At 41.9% G+C, this 19,994-nt stretch overlaps 1 protein-coding gene across 1 annotated transcript in view; it reads right to left on the bottom strand.

The window, feature by feature from the left end:
• cacna2d2a (calcium channel, voltage-dependent, alpha 2/delta subunit 2a) overlaps positions 1-19,994 on the bottom strand; it is a 139,683-nt gene that overhangs the window by 55,895 nt on the left and 63,794 nt on the right. Inside the window, 1 exon segment of the mRNA XM_029430692.1 lies at positions 16,278-16,337. Coding sequence (XP_029286552.1) covers positions 16,278-16,337 — 60 coding nt within the window.

Raw genomic sequence — 19,994 nt, 5'->3', positions numbered from 1 at the left:
ATGTTCGAACTTGTGTGAAAAACACTGTAGGAACATTTTCATGTGTTGTGAAAAACTTAAGCTGTGGTATGAGCTCAGTTTGCGGTGAGAGAAGAATAAACTCAAAATATAGCTCTCTCTGGGAGTCTTATCGACCTCAGCTGGCTTTGTTTTCAGTCTAGGAAAACAGCTCTCACAAAAAAGAAAGAAACAGAATAAGGAAAATGGAAAATAATGTAGATTTATGCAATTTTGCTGCACTATTTTGTTCTAATTACCAACTGAATATAACCAGTCCCAAGCTGAAGCCACAGATTCAGCCTCTAACCACCAAGCTCCCGGCCTTTGCCCCGAGCAAAGACCCCATACCCAGGCTGGTAGCCTCCCTGCCATCCTCTTCTCCTCTGAACTGGCGTTCTTATCTCATATAGAGGTAGGCGTGAGGGAGGGCAGGGGTTGCATGCAACGAACAGCGTCCGTGGGGCCTGCGTCATTATCATGAGGAGGCTGGCTGAGGACGCGCTCTCAAGGGCACCACAGTGACTGGCTCGCCCTCACTGGAGGAGCTGTGGTCATGGTCTGATGAGGGAGGAAGGCTGACAGAGCAAGAGAGTCTACTGTACAAGTACGGTCTTACACACAACTTACTCAGCCTGACTTATTTTCTCTCAATTTCTGTTTGTCTCTTGCTTGCTTTCATTGTTTTGCTCTTCACTATTTTCATCTGTTCTCCTGACATCTCACACACACACATGCTGCTCTCTGCGTTTGTTGAACTCGTACAGAAACACACACCTATATGCACACAAGGACTCTCTTTCCCTGTCAGCCTCCATCTTTCTCTCAGCTCCCCTTGCAGTGAGAGCCTCTCTACACACCACGACCAGGATCTTGGCTGGCCTCCAGTGCTAATCAGAGAGTCAGTCATTCAGCTCGGCTCAGTCCCTAACAACTCACCAAAGAAACACAGTATGATCAAAATTCACACTGACACCAAACATGGGGTGGACCAGCCTGGGCGCAGCTTGTGTCTTTGGGTAATGAGCGTGGACAAGATAGAGGAGGGGCATAATCTGCCCCCTGACACATCTCCTCAACTTACCAGCACTCCCTCTGCTCTGTCAGAGAGATCTAGAGTAAGGACGGGAGGAGAGGAGCTGAGTGGAGGGATCAGAGTGGATCGTTCAGCGAGTACATTGTGTTAAGCTGGAGGGTGAGTGTGGAGGCTGAATTTGGGGTGATATGAAGGGATGAATTGAGAGAAGAGAGATGGGTGGTGGTGGGTGCAGTGGGAAAAGAGCTGCCAGGGCTAAAAATAGCCTGTGCCTCTGCAGAGAGAGAAGAGAAAGAGTGTGAGCGAGACTGTGGCAGAGCAACAGTGTTGTTGTGTCTGCCAGCAGGATTCATCTGGAGCCCAGTCCTGCTCAGACTGGTCCCTCGCTTCTAAAGAGTTTACTCTTACTACTGCGGCATTACAACTCATTATTCAAGACTGCTTCCTGTGAATAAAAGCTTGGTTGCTCGCACCCGAGGGACACCTTCCAGTGGCTTTACTCAAACATACCACACATTACTGAAGAGAGAGTTTGGTGAAAGGTCCAACACTGTAGCTCCCTCGCTAACACTTCATTGCTGCATTATTTTGTACCTATCCCAAATAATATCAGTGTTATAATCAAAGGAATAACCCGAATAAATGAGTGGAGAAACATTGAATGCAGACGGCACAAGGGGTCACTGGATGGTTTCATGAACTTGAAAATGATGTGAATTATGTGCTATGCTTCCAATAGAGTTCCACAGATTTGATTATTCGCAAAGGAGCGTTGAAGCTGTTGTGGCGGCTGGTGGTGATCCAACGTGTTTCTAAGACATTTTATGTTGTTTTTTTCTTTTATTTGTCACCCATCCCTCATTGGTATCATGTCTGTTTGCACAGCTGTGTTTACTTTACTGCACCCTTACCTTGTACATATCACTCACTCGTGCTAAACCTGCACCTTATACAGACAGTAATCACCACTTTGTCAATGTCTGTATCGGCAGCATTAGTATAAGTATTGGTAGCACATAATGCCCTCTTATGCAATCACTTTCTAAAAGCGGTATATAAACATGTAATAAATGGGTTATAACATATAGTAGAGGTTGTAAGCAGAACTGAAAATGTGTGGATTTTGTAAATTCAAGCTTTAATCTGATATTTGGAGCAGGTAGGATAGGACTGGGCACAACAATGATATTTACTGGATTGAAAAAAGGTAATCCATTGCAATACCTACAGTACCATCAAGTACAACAACAACATTTGCCTCCACACACTCTGACACCACACAGGCATGCACAGAAGAGGTGGCTCCACGTGGACGAGTCCGAGGCCACCATGACCCTCTGAGCAGCCCCCGGGGGTCGCATGGCCTTCTGCTGCAGCTGGTCACAGTTCTCTATGGGCTCAGGGTCTGGGTTAAACACACATCTGATACAACACCAAGCCAGCAGGTATTCCACACTCATCTCGCTCCAAACTCCATTTCAATAATCGATTAAAAGTCATTTTTGAAGCAGAAATGGCAGGAAATGCTGTTTGACTGACTATCTTTGGATTTTGGACTGACAAAACCAGACATCACCTTGGAGTTTGAAACTTTTTTACTGTTTCTACACTTAATAGACCAAAGGATTCATCAATTAATCTAGAAATGATTCAGCAGATTAATCGAGAATGAAAATTACCGTAAATTGCAGCCCTAATACAGAGCGGCTGCACGTACAAGGCCGAGTGTATGCCCTCACACACCGCGTCCACTCAAATAAACACACAAAGTCTGAGAAATTCCAACTGACACAAAGTGCTATCAGTAAATTAAATCTATCATGCTGAGTGGACCAACAAATTCCAAACAGGAGACAAACACTGAGGTCAGGTGATGATCTCCAGCCCCTCCCTTACATCAATCTTCCTCCGCTCATCTCCTTCCCTCTCCTCACCCTTATCTCGATCTGCTTCCTCTCTCCTCCTCCACCACCCTGCCCTGTCTTATCTTCATCTTTTCCAATCTCTCTATCCTCAGTACCAGCCTCCTCTCGCCAATTTCAGATTTCAGCAAAAGCAGAGGCGCGTAGGTTAGATACTTACTGTTGCTATAGAAACCGCCCCTCTGCTCTAGATTACAATGTGACTTTGTCTCCTTGCCAGGGCTACAATGTCTGCTTGTTTCTATGTCTGACCAGACAGATGCCTGCCTATCTCCTGTCAGTCTGTCAGACTATGAGGCTATTCTTCTGCCAGCGTGTTTTCTTGTCATCAGCTACATGCTGGTATTTTAATGTCATCCAATGCTTGTAGTTACACATTTAAACTTAAAAAAATCCTGTCATGTGAAGGTTGGAGCCTTTAAAGCCCCAAAATGTCATCATATGTGAAGAGGACCTTGACAGGTGACTTATGCGGGGTAACAATACTTGATTGTAAAATGGCTGGCACATAAAGACTGTCATATGTAGGGGTACATGTAATGACGGAGTGTGGTCGCCGGGACTAAACCTTTTGAATTTGAATCTGAGAGCTCTCTCAATGGGCTGGCTGAGACAGGTTGACATTTGAGTGTGAGACAAGCGCTCCATCATGGGTGGGGACAGATTACAGTCATATTCATATCTCCTCTGGACACCTGCTAATGATTTTATAATTACAGAACACACTCTGTGCCTCTGCCGTGCCCTGGGGTGTGTGCACACAGGCACACACACACACACACACCGCACCTCTCTCCTGGCCTCGATTGTCTAGCAATCATTCGTAGCACCAGTTTCCCTAATGGAAGCTGACATTATATCAAACACAATAAAGGATTTCATTTACTGCTCTTCATTAACCCACGTACATCAGCCCATAAGGTACACACCAACACACACACACTGCTCACTTAGTGTGAAATACCCAACCAGAATAAAGGAGGAAAAACTAAAGAAGGTGATTTTGGCTGCTTATGTAAAGTTTAAATCGAACCTGTTATTGAGCTATACGTTCAAACTCCTTTTCTTATCTTCCTCATTCCAATCTCTCCTCATGTCTCTACCTATCTCTCCCTCTGTCTTTCTATTTCCACAGCATCCTTATATCCCATCTCTACATGTCAAATGGTATGAAACTCAAGACATTCGAACTAGATAAACCTTCAACCATATTAGCTGGTGAGACCTCTCCAGTAAGAGGGGCGAATGCAATCGTGCGGGCTAAGCACACACTCGTACACTATGACTCCGGTGCTCACACGGCACAGGAGTGCATTTACCATTTACGTATGTTAAGTAAGAAAATGACTGACATCTAATTTCATCTGGAGAATGTAAATGTAATGTAAAAGAAATACAAACACAAGGGCATTCATACTAAAAGGGGAGACGTCAAAATGAAATCACAATACACCATCAGAAACAAATTAGTTCAGCTCATTTCCTTTAGTTGGCTCATAAGTTTGCACAAGTGTTCAAACGTGAGCTCATGAAATATGATTTTCAAACGGAGGTTAATCAATCAGAGACATGCAGAAATTTGTCAAACATCTGAAAGCCTTTTAAGCACTTTGATCTTGAATTTCAGGGGTTGGCTGTGAATAAAATATGACTTCTTGTTCTTTGGTCGAACCTTTTTGATTCACAGGATGTTAAATCCGATCCTTTAATGGGAGCGGGCACACTGTATTTCTTATTTACAGAAATGTGTTTTGTGGACAAACATTGTTTGTTTTTACTTGTACTTAAAAATTCTTCTTAAAATGAAACGGGGGATCCAGCAGCTCGCAGGTCCAAATGGAGTTGAACGATGTTGCTGTGTGTACTGTGCAGCTCAATATATACTCTGTCAATATATATATATATATATATATTTCAACTGTTTTAGAGAGGTGTTGTTGGTTGATTCATTCAACGTTAGGGTCATCTTGGAGGCTCTAGTTTGTGGTGTTGTTTACTTTTTATCCCTAATTAATATATATATGGTTAAGAGAAAATACTAGATCTCTCAGTATAATGCGATACAATTCAACAGCACCACCAACTACAGCCTTAAAGAGGACAATAGAGTTGGAAGAACAGAAACACCACTCAAACCGGTTCAACACCTTCATGAAGGCAACTGTGACACTTCATCAAAAGAGCTGAATGTGGCCTTTAAAACTTTAAAAGTGTCTTCATTATCAGCTTCAGGTGAACAGACACATATGGCCACAATGATGAAATAAAAGATCAATAAAAAAAACATTTAAAATCAGCACAACTCTCAAGCATACATAAAACATAAAGTAAAAGTTGTTCTCTGATGACATCACAATGAAAATCAATTAAATGAAGATAGAGAAAGGAAAACTTACCAACTATCCAGAAATACATTACTCTCAAAGAGATGTATATAAATAAAATGTTAACTTTTAAAGAGTATCCTATAACGGATTCAAAAGTGGATTTGCACCTTTATCCTGGAAGAGGACATTTGGTGCACTGTCACATCCCTTTACAAATAAATGCAGACATGTTGTTTGAGGTAGGGCTGGACGATACCACAAAGATTGACATTTTGTTTGTATAAATCATTATATAGCATGTTTTCTGGTAAATCAATATATAAATAGTCTATATGAAATAACCACATGGTAAAGCCTATTTGTGTATACTCCTGTGTGAATTAAAAACTTTGAAAAATGAAAAGTATTTTCAACTTTAGTGTAAATATAGAGAAACAATTAATAAATATTTTATATTATATATATAGTATACACGCCTTGTGTTCATCGCATTAAACTGAGTAGTAATGTAAAGTGTGATGCGAAACCAAAAATGCAATGACAAAATGACTTTGACAGTTCAGAGTTGGAGACGTTTGAGTTAGCATGTGCTTGTTATTAACAATATAGACGACGTAATTGTGTATCGTGAGATCTCGTTAAATGATTTCCCCAACGATCCATAGAAAGACGATAAATGATCAGTTGGGATTATTCCCCGGCCCTAGTTTGAAGTGTCTGGTCTGAAAAATACGACTGTTGTCACAGTCTTAGCCACTGAAGATGACCAGAACGCCTCTTTATAATGTCAAGTCAATAAAGAGTCAACCAGCAAACTGGAAATTAAACTGCTGACCTGGAAGACAGAGAGAGGGAGAGAACTATTGAGCTAGAGTGAAACTCAGATAAAGGAGTGCATGACGGAGGCCTTGGGCGCGGCTGCCTCCCTCCCTCTCCCTCTCTCCCTCTCTCTCTCTCTTTGTCGCTCTCTCATTGGCATGCTCTGCATCTCCAGGCTTTTAAGCGATTAGGGAGCTGCTGAGACCATGGCGTCCAAGCATAGCTCCATGCAGATGTTCATTTGTATGCCAATAAACAAATGTGCCACCAGATTAAAGCTCCAATACACAGTGAAAATTCAGCAAAGTGAATGACATTCTCCTTGCACATCTCATCAATGTCTTGCTCCTCTTCAGACAGAGCGCCTTTCTTTCTCTAACTGCGTACGCTCTTCAAAGACTCCCACAAAAGAAGGACAGCAACCCACGGGATAGAAGACGGAGAGAGAGAGGAGAGACAGAGTAGCACAGAAGTAATTCAGGGTACCTATTACCGCCACTTAATGAAATGCACGGTGGTAAGATCAAACTTGATTTTGATTAACCTTTTAAGTTGCAAACATTCATTTGATGAGTTTCTGAGACATAATAAGGCTGGTAATTACATCAACTTAATATTGTGTTTCATTTAAACTCTGTCATTGATTTAAAACAAAATCCAAGTTGTAGTAACTTTATAAAATTGGCTTGATAAGTACATTTTTCTTGAGTTTAGTATTTCCAGTCCGCTCCCCACTTTACAAGCCTACTTGTGTACGGCTGCTTTATATTTGTGCCGTGGTGAGGAAAAGCTTATTCGTGTAACCGTCAACTACATTGTGAAATCTAAATTCATTCACAGACATATTGTTTTTTAAACTGGACTGTGGATCAACTGAATTTAGAATGACTAAAAAGTCGGTCGTAATCATCAAATTCATCAACTCGAACACGGTAACATATATTTTCATTTGCTTTACAAGGACACAGAAGAGTTTGAGGCTTAGATACATCATCTGTGACTCTGTTCTCCAGAGGATCTGACCACAAGACGGCGACCTTTGTGGTCGGGGCAACCAAAAATCAAGGACGGACAGAATATCTAAAAGTGCAGTGCTCTGCTAACATGCTCTTAATCTGAGCTATCACAAGGAACTTCAATGCACTTTTGAAGCAAAGTAATGAGTCTCAAGAAAAAGGATTTTCCACAGACAGAACCATCAGATTTTGTTCAGATTATATTCTTGTTTAGATTTGTTCTTTTGGAGTACGCTGAAGAGTGTGCTGATGAATGAGCAAGCGTTCTGTGTTAAACATGTTCACACTGATTCAAATACTGACATGAAATAGCTAAAAACTACAATAGAGGATCTAATTGGAACAACTTAAAAACGTCACAATTATCATACTTACAACTTATGAATATTGTGTAAACACTATATTAAGTAAGCGGTAATTAAAAATACATTTGGTTGTAGAGGAAAAGCTAATTCCTCTAACTCAATGTAGTTTGTTGGTTGAACATCATTTTATTAGAAGTTGCCATAACTCAAAAAAGATTGATGCAGACTTTTGCGTTGATTTTCGCTGTTGAGCCAAAGCATTCGTTTTTGGAGTTCACCATTGAGAAAGAGAGTTGCGGTTATTGTGAAATTAAGAATACATCATTTAAAAGAATATTAAGGTTACACATGCCGCGGTTGCATTTCATGCCCCCAATTTCACCCATGAATCTGCAATTTCTGCTCTATAAATCTCTCTTTGTAAACATCCTGCAGGTCACATAATCCTCTTTTCCTCATTCCCTCTCTTTTTCTCTCTCTCCCCCCCCCCCATCTCTGTTGTGCGGTCTCTTTCTTTCAGAGGCTGACACTTCCCCTTGGTAAAAGCAGTTAAATCAGTCTGTGAATATTCCAATCCTGCGATAACGAAAGAAGGCTTTGTCCTGCTGCACTCTGGGTAATGCTGCTCTCCATTGTTGGCTGACAGGGCTCCATTGAGAAGCAGGTTTTAACGCTGATAGCATCACCACACTGCATGGACACAGTGCCAGATAAAAAGCCTATCCAACATGACACACGCATGCCAACACCTCCCAAACAAGCCCCCAATCTGATCATCAGCTGGGAAGCAGGAAAGAGGTGCTGTAACACCAAATAAAGACAAATAAGATAAACAGGCCATGGCAATAATAACGCTATCATTGGATTCCAGAGGGATTTGATAATGCAAATACAATTATCCACGTCAAACATTTTTATGGCATCTGGGGTGACCAATCACAAACAAACTGGTCTGGACGTCCCCCGTCCAATCCCACTGCAGCTCGGTGGGACACTGGAGCTCCACTTATCTGTGTGAAATGTTTCCAGGTTCCATTTTTCCAAGAGGGTTGAATACAGCTTTTGACTTCACTGATGTTTTTCAGCCATTTTACCCCTGCTAGTCTATACTGTAGAGTCCTGAAAAGTCACACCCCCCCCCCCCCTTACAGGCTGGCTGAGAGTGGCCAATCAACAATCAGCGCCAACCAAAGTAAACCTGTTATTTTCGGCCCCGTAATCATTTCCATCAGATGCATTGCTGTCCCTCACAATGATTTCAACATTCAAATGACTAAGGGAAGACTGCTTTAAGATATCTGCAGACAGACACCGAGGACAGAATACACTGGAGCAGGAATCTGTCCTCTGCTACAGCAAAACCAGCCCGTCACCACTCAGAAAATGACTACCTGTCCGCTCAGACGCATCACTTTCCTTGAAACACCTTGGTCCACAGAAACGCCTTGGACATAAAATATTAAGGGTATTTTTCTGCAGACATCCCTTTAAATTGGGACTAGATTAATGATTAACCGTTCAGTCTATAACGTTTCTGACAATAGGGGAAAATGGGCAAAATTGCTTCTTTTGTGCAACCTGAAGTCTAAAACACAAAAAATTCAACTCACAACGATAGAAAAGCAACACGTTGTCATATTTAGCGATTTTTCTTTTTACATTTTTCAGTCTGAAATTTAAATTGTTGTCAGGGTGCCCTCGAGGACTAGGGGGTTTAAGGCACAGACCATGAACCAATGTCAATGTTATGTCAACTCTAATAAATGGCCCACAAATATGTTTAATGTAGATACATTTACATCAAGGTATCACTTAATCACCAAGACAATATGTGTCAATGCCGACAATAAAAAAGGAGAACATATTGAAATACAGAAATAAACAAATCCCTTCTGATGTGACCAGAAGGGACTTAAAAACAACATTTCATGGGTATTAGTTATGTGTTGAAATAGGAAAATCAAGACTTGCTGGATTTCTGACTATCGATTCCCATCTCCTGTGAAGCACGGGGATCGATCACTGGGATTTAGACATGGGGGCCTCTCTCAACCCTCACTCCTGGACAAACTTATCTTTGTGTTTTTCATTACCTGTTTCAGTAATTCTTCCATTTTCAAACCCCCCCCCCTTACTTGAGTGTAGAACAGCATGAGTTGTCAAGAGGTCTCTCTTGAAGCAGCAGAGAAACATTAGGGGTGAGATGTGGAGCGGGGGAAAAAAGCCACAGCAGCAGCGGTAGAGAGGAAACTGTTGGGAGAAGGGAAGGGAAGAAAACGGAGAAAAGGACATTTCTACCTTCGAGAGCACCACTTAAGCAAATTACAGTGGTCTGCAATCAAGAAGCTGAAATTACGAAACTGTTGGGTCACCACAGCAACCAAAAGCCTGATCAAAGCTGTGAGCAGAGCAGCAGTCGATGGAAAGCGAGGGGAGGCACCAGGAGAGGAGATACAAGAGCTCAGGAAGAGGGAGAGGCTGCAGTCAAAATGGGAATTTAAGGTGAAGTCTGTATCGACATAATGCTAATTGATCAATTGATCGAATGTGGCTTGATCCACACCGACGCACACTCTAAGCTTTCTCTTGTTTTGTGTTAACATCCATTACAGATGCATCTCAGTATTGAGCATAAGTAAAGCTCGGTGCAGTTTCTTCTGAGGCGTCCACACCATCAGATACATTTGATGGGGAGGAGACTCTGCTCTATTGTATACTGTGTAGGAATTTCTCTCCACATCGCCCCTCCTCATTTCTCTCCCTTCCAGTGGCGAGCAGATGGAAGTCCGCTCTATGGCTCAGGATTTAGTGATAACACTGTTTATGAGTTCCATTACGTGCTCGGCAGGCTGCAAGCACTGTCTAAGCGCAGTCATAAGGAACATAAAAAACAGCTCACAATGAAAATAGATGCAGTTTATTTGTGATAATGTAGTGTGGCTATGCTTTATCAGTGTTTGAAATAAGCACTGTGCATTTCAAGAAAGGGCTCACACATAGCTATATTCCAACCTCCCCCTCTCGGGCCTCTGCTCCGGAGATCCTTTTGAGTTTTGGTTGTTGTGGTGCCAACACAAGATGGTTGGCAAAATCAATTTGATTTTTTACTCCCGCTTCAGAAAGCCTGCACCTGGGTTTAGAAATGAGGGACACATATGCAATTCGGGAAATAGAGAGCAGGCAAAATGAGCTCAACATGATGGTCAGTGAATAGAAAATACTGAGCCGATAAAAATCACTTCCTATCCCATCCTATTAGTTTAGCTCAACTAATGGGGGGGGGGGGGGGAAATGGCACAATTCAGTAGGAAATGATTTGCTAACAAATACTGAAAGGAGGTGCTTGGACATTTGCTGCCTGTTTTAGTTAATCCAGTGAGACATGACAACAGGAATTTGGCAACATTTCCAAAAGACAAAAAAAAGAGGGGAATTTCCATTTAAAAAATGGAAATGTTGAGGGTAGAGCAAGATGAATCAAAGCCAGAGAAAGGAGTCTTTTCATTTCTGTCTATTTTACCAGAATCTAAATTTGAATCCGTCAAAGGCAGCCCTCATAAGAGTAATGTATTCTGTGGCTAATGGAGCTGGTAGCTTCGAGGGCTGGGCTGAGAGTCGCCACAATGATTCTCACTCATTTCCTCTGAAGGGCCAATTATATCAAATAGAGGCATTATGAAAGGAGCCGAACTTGGTCAAGTGAACAAACCCTTGCAACTCTAGCTAGTGCCCCTCGCACTTAAGACCATGTTACACCTCTGAGGGGAACTATTGTGACTTTAGGGCAGTACATGTGGGGGTGAAATGCTGGCAAAATGTAGCCAGCATTAATCCTCACTCAAGCATTTACAGTATCTAATTCAAAGAACTGGCAAATGATGGTTGGAAAAGCAAAGGCTATTAGCCTTGGGGAGGCGAACACTGTATGTATATTATTTGGAGGTTTTACAAAGGCACCAATGAACATACATCTGTGAGGACCAAGAGCAGAGGTCACATGAATACCACTGTGTTATGTATGAGAGTGGGTGGCTGAGTGGAGATGAAGAGAGAAAGAGGCAGAGGGAGAAGAGAAAGAAAAGGAGAGATTGTGTTGTCCTATGATGAAAGGTTTGATTGATTAGAGAGTGATGATTGCAGTAAATGGCCTGGAAGATGGCTCCATCTCTGTTTCCCGTTTTCTCCGTCTCTTATACCTTCTTTCCCTCACTCGCTTGCTTTCTCACTTACACCTCTCTCTCCCTCTGTGCCTCTCTTTGTCACCCCCCCACCCCTCTCCCTGGTTTCATCATGGCAACCCATCAACAGAGTGCCTCTCTCTCCCCTAATGGCACCGCTATTAGCACTAATGCATTTCAAACATACAGCAGCTGCCACATCACAATCTGATGGAAAGTACATGTCTTCCTCCAATCTCCACAATCTCCGTCCTTTCTTTCATCCCATCTTGTGTCTCTGTTCCAACATGTTGCACTTCGTGTCAACCCTCCTTCAGCTAAGCGACAGTGGTTATCGTCTGCAGCCCGTATATGACGGGAGATGAGTGGTTGAACAGCTGATTGATGAGAATGTAACTGATAATATATGTGTTGCTCATATAATTAGTGTGATGATGCTGACCATTTAACTATTTTCCATTTTGTAAGATTTGCAGCAGAGTTTGGTTTTGGAATAATTAAAGATAGGAAAATACATCTTGTAACATGCAATGACTTTGCAGGTTGCAAATAAAACACCACTACCTTGAAACATGATCACGTTTATATGGCTAACATTAGCTAACAGTGTCCTGTATCCAGCAGGGGCGGAGCAACATTAGCATTCAGAGTAGAGTTCTGTTCCTCGCCACCTGATGAATGTAATTCCAAAATATTTTATTTTGGTCTCTCTAGTCTCTTTAGCTGCTAAATGCTTCATTGTGTTCACCATTACTTTGTCTGTGTGTCATTTGGAGCAGAGTAGGTAAGCGTACAGTAGATTGTATGAGATTTTTCACTCTTAAAACCTGCGTGCTGTGGCCGAAAACGAGTCATAAGACTGAACGAGAAAAGTGAATGTGAAAGGGTGGGAAATCAAAACAATTAGCTAAAAGAAGCTAAATGGAATTGGATGCTTCTTTCAAGTAAACTAGACTTTGTTAACGCACATATTGTTGAAGTCACTCATTTCACTAATCAACTATTCTGAATGATATAAGCGTAATATAGTTGTTGAATACTATACGTACATGCTCCCACAGAGTATTTCTGATTATGTGCTCGTTAGGATATTGTTTGTACTGTCGTTGTGAAAAGATTTGTTAACCCTAGGCTAACCATTACCAAGTATTAAACCCTCAGCCTTAGTCATTGTCACTGAACCCACACACATGCATAACCTGAGCTAAACTAGGCCAAGCTCAATATTTATCATACACTCAAACTGCATGCAGGGACATAAAAGAAGCACCAGTGAGGGTTTGTTCTTCCTGTTTGAACAGCAAATTGAAAAACTCCTCAACTGCTACTTTAAAAAATGAACAGCAACCCACTTTAACACAGAGAATCCATAAGATATCTACAAATATATCTTTACTGGTCAGAATTCGATTAAGATACTGTATCAATAATGAGATTACAGAGACGACTGGATTCCCATTGGAGATATCCACAATTCATACATGACTATTGAAAATATTTATTTCAGATATATCAAATTACATTTTATCCGGTAGAAATGGTAATTTGTAGGTTTTATTCAGGGTGTAAAGAAAGTAATGTTTTTGTGTTGAACTTTTATTAGATCTACTGTACCCAGTCTTGACTCTGAACTATGATTTGAGCAGGGCTGCCTCCTCTCCAAGTTGATAGGTAATCAGTCCTTAAGGCCTTGGTTAAATAATATTATTGACTTCGATTCATTTTTATGGTCGTTTTAAGAAGAATAAAACACAAGTCAATATTCATTACTGAAAATGATTGCTACATTTCTGGCATTGTCGTAATATGCACAAATATTCTTTGCGCTTCAATAAGCCCTTGAGTTTAAGAAATCATTCTGCATGAGTGCATTCAATCTTTAGTTGGACAATATCACAACCACTTTATTGTTTGTTTGTTTTAAGCTTCAATAAACTAATCAGTTAGTTTTTTCAATTATTGTGGCTGGCTGTGTTAATGCAATTGATTTATTTTGCTTAAAATATCTACATTTTAAATGTGTGTTTCTGTAAAATATCTAAATCTTCAGAGTAGACCCTCTTACTGTATGTGTTCTAATACTGATGTTCGGTGGCGTTCTGGGAGAAAAGGATTATCAAAAGCAGTCAAGCATTTTGGTTTTCTTTATGGAAAAGCATTTAAATATCTTTCTAAACATTGTAAATCCACACATTCAGCGACTGGAAACCTGTAGGATTGTTTCAGAGTGATATGTTGACCAGAAAGGCTTCATAGTGCTCTGCTTTAATGCTGCCAATTATTAGTTTACCAAAGAGAAAAGTTTAGATGTTTGGCTCTGAAGTTGCTGGTTCTCCTTCCTCCCTGAGAGAATTGCAGAGCAGCACTGAAATGACTGTGTCACCTTGGGATGACTCTGTTGCCAACACAATAGTCACAGAGTGTCACAGAGGGATGGGCACCTGACCTTGAGAAATCAGCGGCAATCCAACACTTTAATGTCCATTTCACACACCATTTCATTCCAATGGATTTAAAACCCTGAACGACCATCACAACAGTTGTTACGATCAACATTTTGACATCCATAATGTCCAGCGGTCGAGATGGTCAGAAGACTGGCTCTGCAGTTAGAGCAGACAGAAGCTTGAATGTGTGTGTGAACGAGAGAGAGAGAGAGAGAGAGAGAGAGAAAAGAGAGCGAGGTCTTCTCATTGCTGCGGTAACAGCTGCGATGGCAGCCGCTTTGAGGAACAGGCGTATCATTGAGTTTCTATGATGTCACCGGTTTGGCGAGGCGAGCAGATGGGCTGGGCCAGGTACAGAACCTGCCGTTAATAAACACATGCAGATAAATATACGCTCGTCGACAAACACAAACAACCACATTACGCTTTTCCATCCTACACACACACACGCACACACACAGACACACAAATTATATCAAAATGCACCGTCACTCATGCATAAACACCTTTTCTCTTCATTTGACAGACTGCTCCACCCGCTAGTTTAAGATGCAACGTATTTCTCCTAATATGCCCAAAGAGCATGCAGCCCTAATCTAATTAGAGTGTCAGTCAGCAGAGTGTTCACCTAAAGAGAAATTAGGAAAGCACAAAATCTACAAACAGGCAAAGTCTTCCTCCAAGGATGTGGCATATCTACCTCTCCCACTCCTCCCATCCTTCCCCCCGCCACCTCTTTGTGAGATTCTTTTTCTTTTTTTTAATGGTTTCACAGTCGCCCCTGCTGAGATTCATTACCTGGCCTAATTATAAAGGCAAATTAAATCAGCTCCAACACATTATTAGAGGAGCGCCATTACAATTCTTTTGCAGTATTTGCAACAATATGAAATATTCCAACTGTTTTCATGCCTGATTAAAAATTCATACAGATAACAAAAAAAGGTGTGATGAATGTGATGGGGGGTGCAGAGGGTACGGGTATGTATGAGGCTGGTGACAGAAAGAGAGAAGGGAACAAGAAGAGATAAAGAGAAAGACAGAAAAAAGAAAAAGAGGTAGAGAGGTAGAGAGGGGTGGGGGCGGGTTGGATTAAATAGAATTCTGTTTTTTCCACCTGAGGAAGTATTGATGTCATATTGGATGTAGCTACTTATGAACAGGTGTGCTGTGTGTGGTCACTGTGACCCAGGCTCCACTTCCTGCATGGCTTCACATCCCATCGAGGTTCATCGGAGCCGGGTAGGGAGAGGCAGGTATCAACCCCCCTCAGGCCTAAGATGAAGGGACAGCCGCACTGCAGCTCCCTCCCTACGACCAGCAGGGAGTGTGGGAGGGGGCGCCGCCCAACCACCCCAAGACTACAGCTCCAGAGTGTAAGCAACCATGAATAAAAATGGACTTTGCAGGGAAGCAGGGCTCATAATTATTCGTTTTAAATCAGTTAAAGCCTTTTCTCAAATATCCCCCAGGAGGCGTGGGGTTACAAATCCATTTGTGGGAAGTGTACCATGACAGCGAGCTCGTCTCCCTGGAGACAGAGGATATGACAGTAGGGACTGTGTCTGTGTATCTGTCGGGTGAGGGTATCAATATATGTGTGTATGTGTGCATGTGCATCAGTATGCATGCGTGTTAATGGGGCATTTGAGTGTTTGCAAATTTGAGAGTCAGTGGAGCACACAGGCTCACAAACACACAGGCTCACAAGCACACAGTCAAACACACAGACCCGAGTACCATTTCTCCTATTATTATTTTTTAGGATTTCAAGAGCAGATCTCTTGTGTTTTAAAGGTCAGCAGCAAGAGAATGCCATGTTCAACTTGCTGTAGCCTGTAAAATAAAACAGACTGAAGGCTCTAAGATAATACTGAAGACCATGAAAATAACAATCCCAAAAGTAAATATAGTGTGTGTGTGTGTGTGTGTGTGTGTGTGTGTGTGTGTGTGTGTGTGTGTGTGTGTGTGCGTGTAGGACTGTGTTTTTGTGTATTATTGTTTTTTACACTTACATTTGGAAAGGTAAAGGTTCTTATTACCACCTTGTCTCTGTGATGCTGATCAAATTGTCATTAAATGGTTAGAAGAAAAAAAGAGGGAAATAGCTCAATTGAGAGGAAATTGGAAAACAGTTGATGGGAAGATAAACCAGTTTGCCTAAAAAAAGGGAAAAAAAGAAAGAAGAGGTCTTGGAGAAGGAGGGAGAGGAGCGGGTGTCCTACTTTACCGTCACACCGTCTTGCCATACATGCTCCTTCTGAAGCTGCTCCGCCTCCCTGGCCAGTTTCTAGAAGGAAACACAAAAAACAGCAGTGTGAGTGTCAGAAGTCAATAGGACATTGATGTGTGTTTGTGCATGTGTAAGAGAGAGAGAGAGAGAGAGAGAGAGAGAGAGAGAGAGACAAGATACACAGATGAGAACGGTGACCTTGTTCCCTACAAAAGCTAGTACAGCTGTAAATTAGCTGGATAATTCAGAGGATTAGGGAGCGACAAACCCAACAGCCCTGTTCTCCTTAAAGTACCAGTCCATATTAGAGAATGGCAAAAACTGCTTGTACACTGCCAGCAGGTGAACCACCGATATAAGTAACGTGCTTTTAGAAGCTGCAAATTGTATCTCAAAATTGGCTTTGGCTTGAACGTTGTAATATCTGCATCTTGAGACACTTGAGAATCAAAGCCCATGTGCCGAAAGTGTAGTTACATGCAGGGGTATGAGACACAATGTAGTAACAAGACAATCCGTGGGACTGAGGTAGATCCACACCAGTCCAGATCCATTCTGACCAATCTTGTTATTTGCGGGTCAGTTTTTAAACTGTGTGTATTTTTTGTTTGGCAAGATATTTGTCCACGCTTGTAGATGAAAGACAGACATTAGATAGAAAGGTCATGTGTGCTGTGATTCAAAATTCATGGCTGTGCAAATACATGGTTTTATTGACTATTTGGCAACTGAACCTCCAGACTTTCATAGGATATTTATCACATAAACTGAACATATGCTTGTACAGTGTGGATCCGTTTTGAAGCACTAGCACTTGTGCACCATTCATTTCTTTGTCTTTTAAGTACGATGCACACATTTGTATTGTTTGACAATATGCACCAAAGTCCTTCCGCCTACAGATAACAAACCCCATACTTAGTGGTGCACAGGGGGTGCTTTCATGGAAACAATCTTTTGGACGCTTTTTCCCCCCACAGAGGAGAAATCCAATTTTAGGTGTATTGATATTTTGTGTTTATGTTGTTCTGAAATGATAAGAAACATAATATTCTCATCTCAGACTAGTATCAAACACCACCACTACCAACTGATGTTGTCCTAAAAATGTGCTTTAGTAGTCTAACATCATTTACCATGATGTAGCTAAAGATGATCTCTGAAGAAGCTTACTGTATAGGCTTCTCATATAGAAATTCATCCAAGTGCCAAATATGATGAGAGTCTCACTCCCTCCCTCTCGCTCTTCAGTATCTAGGTTTCCCCGGGCCTCTAGGGGGCGATCTTATTGCCGTCCCAGAATAGTGTGATCAGACGTAAAGTCCTGGGGCTCTGAAATTACTAACCCTATTTAGAGTATGAGCTCATTCATTTGTTGAGCCACAGTAAAGGCACCAGTCCCCTACGACGGGAGGATTTCATCTACCAAAAACACATAAGACATAAACTCTCATCATAGTAAAAGCTGTCCTATTTCTACTATTTCTATTAAGAGCCTCGCCCACCTTATCTCAGCTGACCCTCTCACACACACAAACACACACACACACACACACACACACACACACACACACACACACACACACACACGCACACACATACACACACACACTCCTCTCTACACACAACACACACACGCCACAGCCAGAATATCAGTCCAGGCTCTTGCGGATGTCGTATAGGGACGTCATTAGAGCATAATGGTTTAAAGTATGTACAAAATGTGATATCAATAATCTAATTTGTAAAAATCTGGATCATTTTGATTCCTCTGTGTCTTTTAGTTTTTGCATTGTGCGTTTAATCACCTGAACAAGCGTTAAATAACAACGATAAGATTTCATTCATTTCCTAATGAGACAATAGGTGACTGAAACAATGAAATGAGGATTTAATTATCCCACTGAAATTATTACCAAAGAGTCCATTAGAAAAGACAGTAATTGTGCGGCTTCCTGTTAGAGGGGGTCAGTCTTCCTAAAGGGCGGAGCCATTGTGGTAATCTCTTGGTGAAAGTATCAACACTACATTTTTTCAATTAAGGAAAAACACTGAACAGCAGAACAATAATCTCACTCCATTTCCAAATCTGATATTAGCCTGGAAATGAAAGCCATATGATTTCCCTCTCTGTCACAACAGCTGGAATATATATCTTTTTTTATTAATATGCAAAGGACAGAACAAAATAAGTTGCTATTGTTTGAAGTGTTTTATATCAACCCTCTGTCATGATCTTTGATCTGGCTACCCTTTCATCCCCCTTGGCTCTGTCTTTTTCTCAGCATTTAATCTGTCAGTAAGAATCTCTACTTTGTCCCTTTAGAAAATCAATTTCTCTCCCCCTGAGTAGCCCACACATTTCTTCCAGTTCTCCAGCTGCCTCTTCCTTGGTATTTACCCTCGTAGGCCGCCATTTCTCTAGGACCCTATCTGTTCCCTAGCAGCTTAATGCAGTCCCCCTGCTCCAAAACAGCCATGTGTCTTCATGTGTCTTTCCTTCCTCTGTGTTGGCCCAGATGAATGGGCAACACAAACAGCCAATGAATCAGAGTGAGAGATGTGGGAAAGAGGGGGGCAGGGATATATCATCTATGCTGGTGGCTGGAGCCCAAGCAGCTTAGAGCACTGGATGAGCATAGTGAGATCAGCACAGTACAGCACAGATAAGCTCAATACAGGCCCACACAACACAGCAAATAACACTACAGCACACAGGCACAAAGACACCAGAAGAGTTGACAACATGAGCACGACCCTGTAATGTTATGCCATTGTAACCTTGACGCGAAATGCATCACATGTTGGATCATTTGTCAGTGAGCCTTCAGGCAAGGTCAAGAACCATAAACACAACTCTGTAATGAATAGTGGCATGTGAAGTGCCTCCACGAGCCTTAAACAACACACAATGGAGTCTGCCGTCTATGCAAACATCGTACATAATGGCGCAGGTGATGGTGTAATTGTACAAACAGCCCAACTGCAGGCTGGTGATGTCTCCGCTGTGCAAGAAGCCTGACGGTGAAAAGCCGTGCTCCCTGACTGTGAACTCACAGAGCAAAATAAAATAACGAAAAAGCTCAGCATGAGGCGATTAGGATCTTTAATATTCATAACTGTTCAGTTTGCTCTGTTGCAGAGAGGAGCGGTTTAATCACTAGAAGTCATGTTATTTCTAGGGGAAGGACAGCACACGAGGGACGGACAGCGTCATGCTGTGGCGAGTGCCAACTCGACACTGGGCCGCCTGTGTGATTGCTGAGCATTAACTTAAAGGGCACTCGACACACCACACTGTTGTCTGTGTGATCTGGAGGGATACTCCAAAACAGCCCTACAATGTGTGTGTCTGAGTGAGAGGGCACTTGAGAAAACACAACACGGTCTGTACATGTGATTGCCGCCTTGAATCGAAGTACTCAACATGTTCCAAATGACCCCCTCAGCTCGGTTTCTGGGAAACGCTCAAGTCACCTTGGGGACCAAAAGACTGTGAAATTACTCTGCTGAGGTCACTTAACCTTCGCAGAGAGACTAACGCGGCGAGGGAAGACCCTTAGTACATGCAACAATGATTGGCTGCTGTGGACAGTGACAATCATAATGGTAAGCCACTAAGCGCTTTGAAAAAAGACAACTAAATATAGAACAGCTTTCTTAAGGGTCCTTCCCACATTGTTGAATTAAATATCCCGCCGCAGCATCACTACA

The sequence above is a fragment of the Cottoperca gobio genome, chromosome 5 (genome assembly GCF_900634415.1).
Source record: "Cottoperca gobio chromosome 5, fCotGob3.1, whole genome shotgun sequence".
NCBI lineage: Eukaryota > Metazoa > Chordata > Actinopteri > Perciformes > Bovichtidae > Cottoperca > Cottoperca gobio.
Note: the sequence above shows the minus strand (reverse complement) of the source record. Positions and strands in the feature narration are given on the sequence as shown.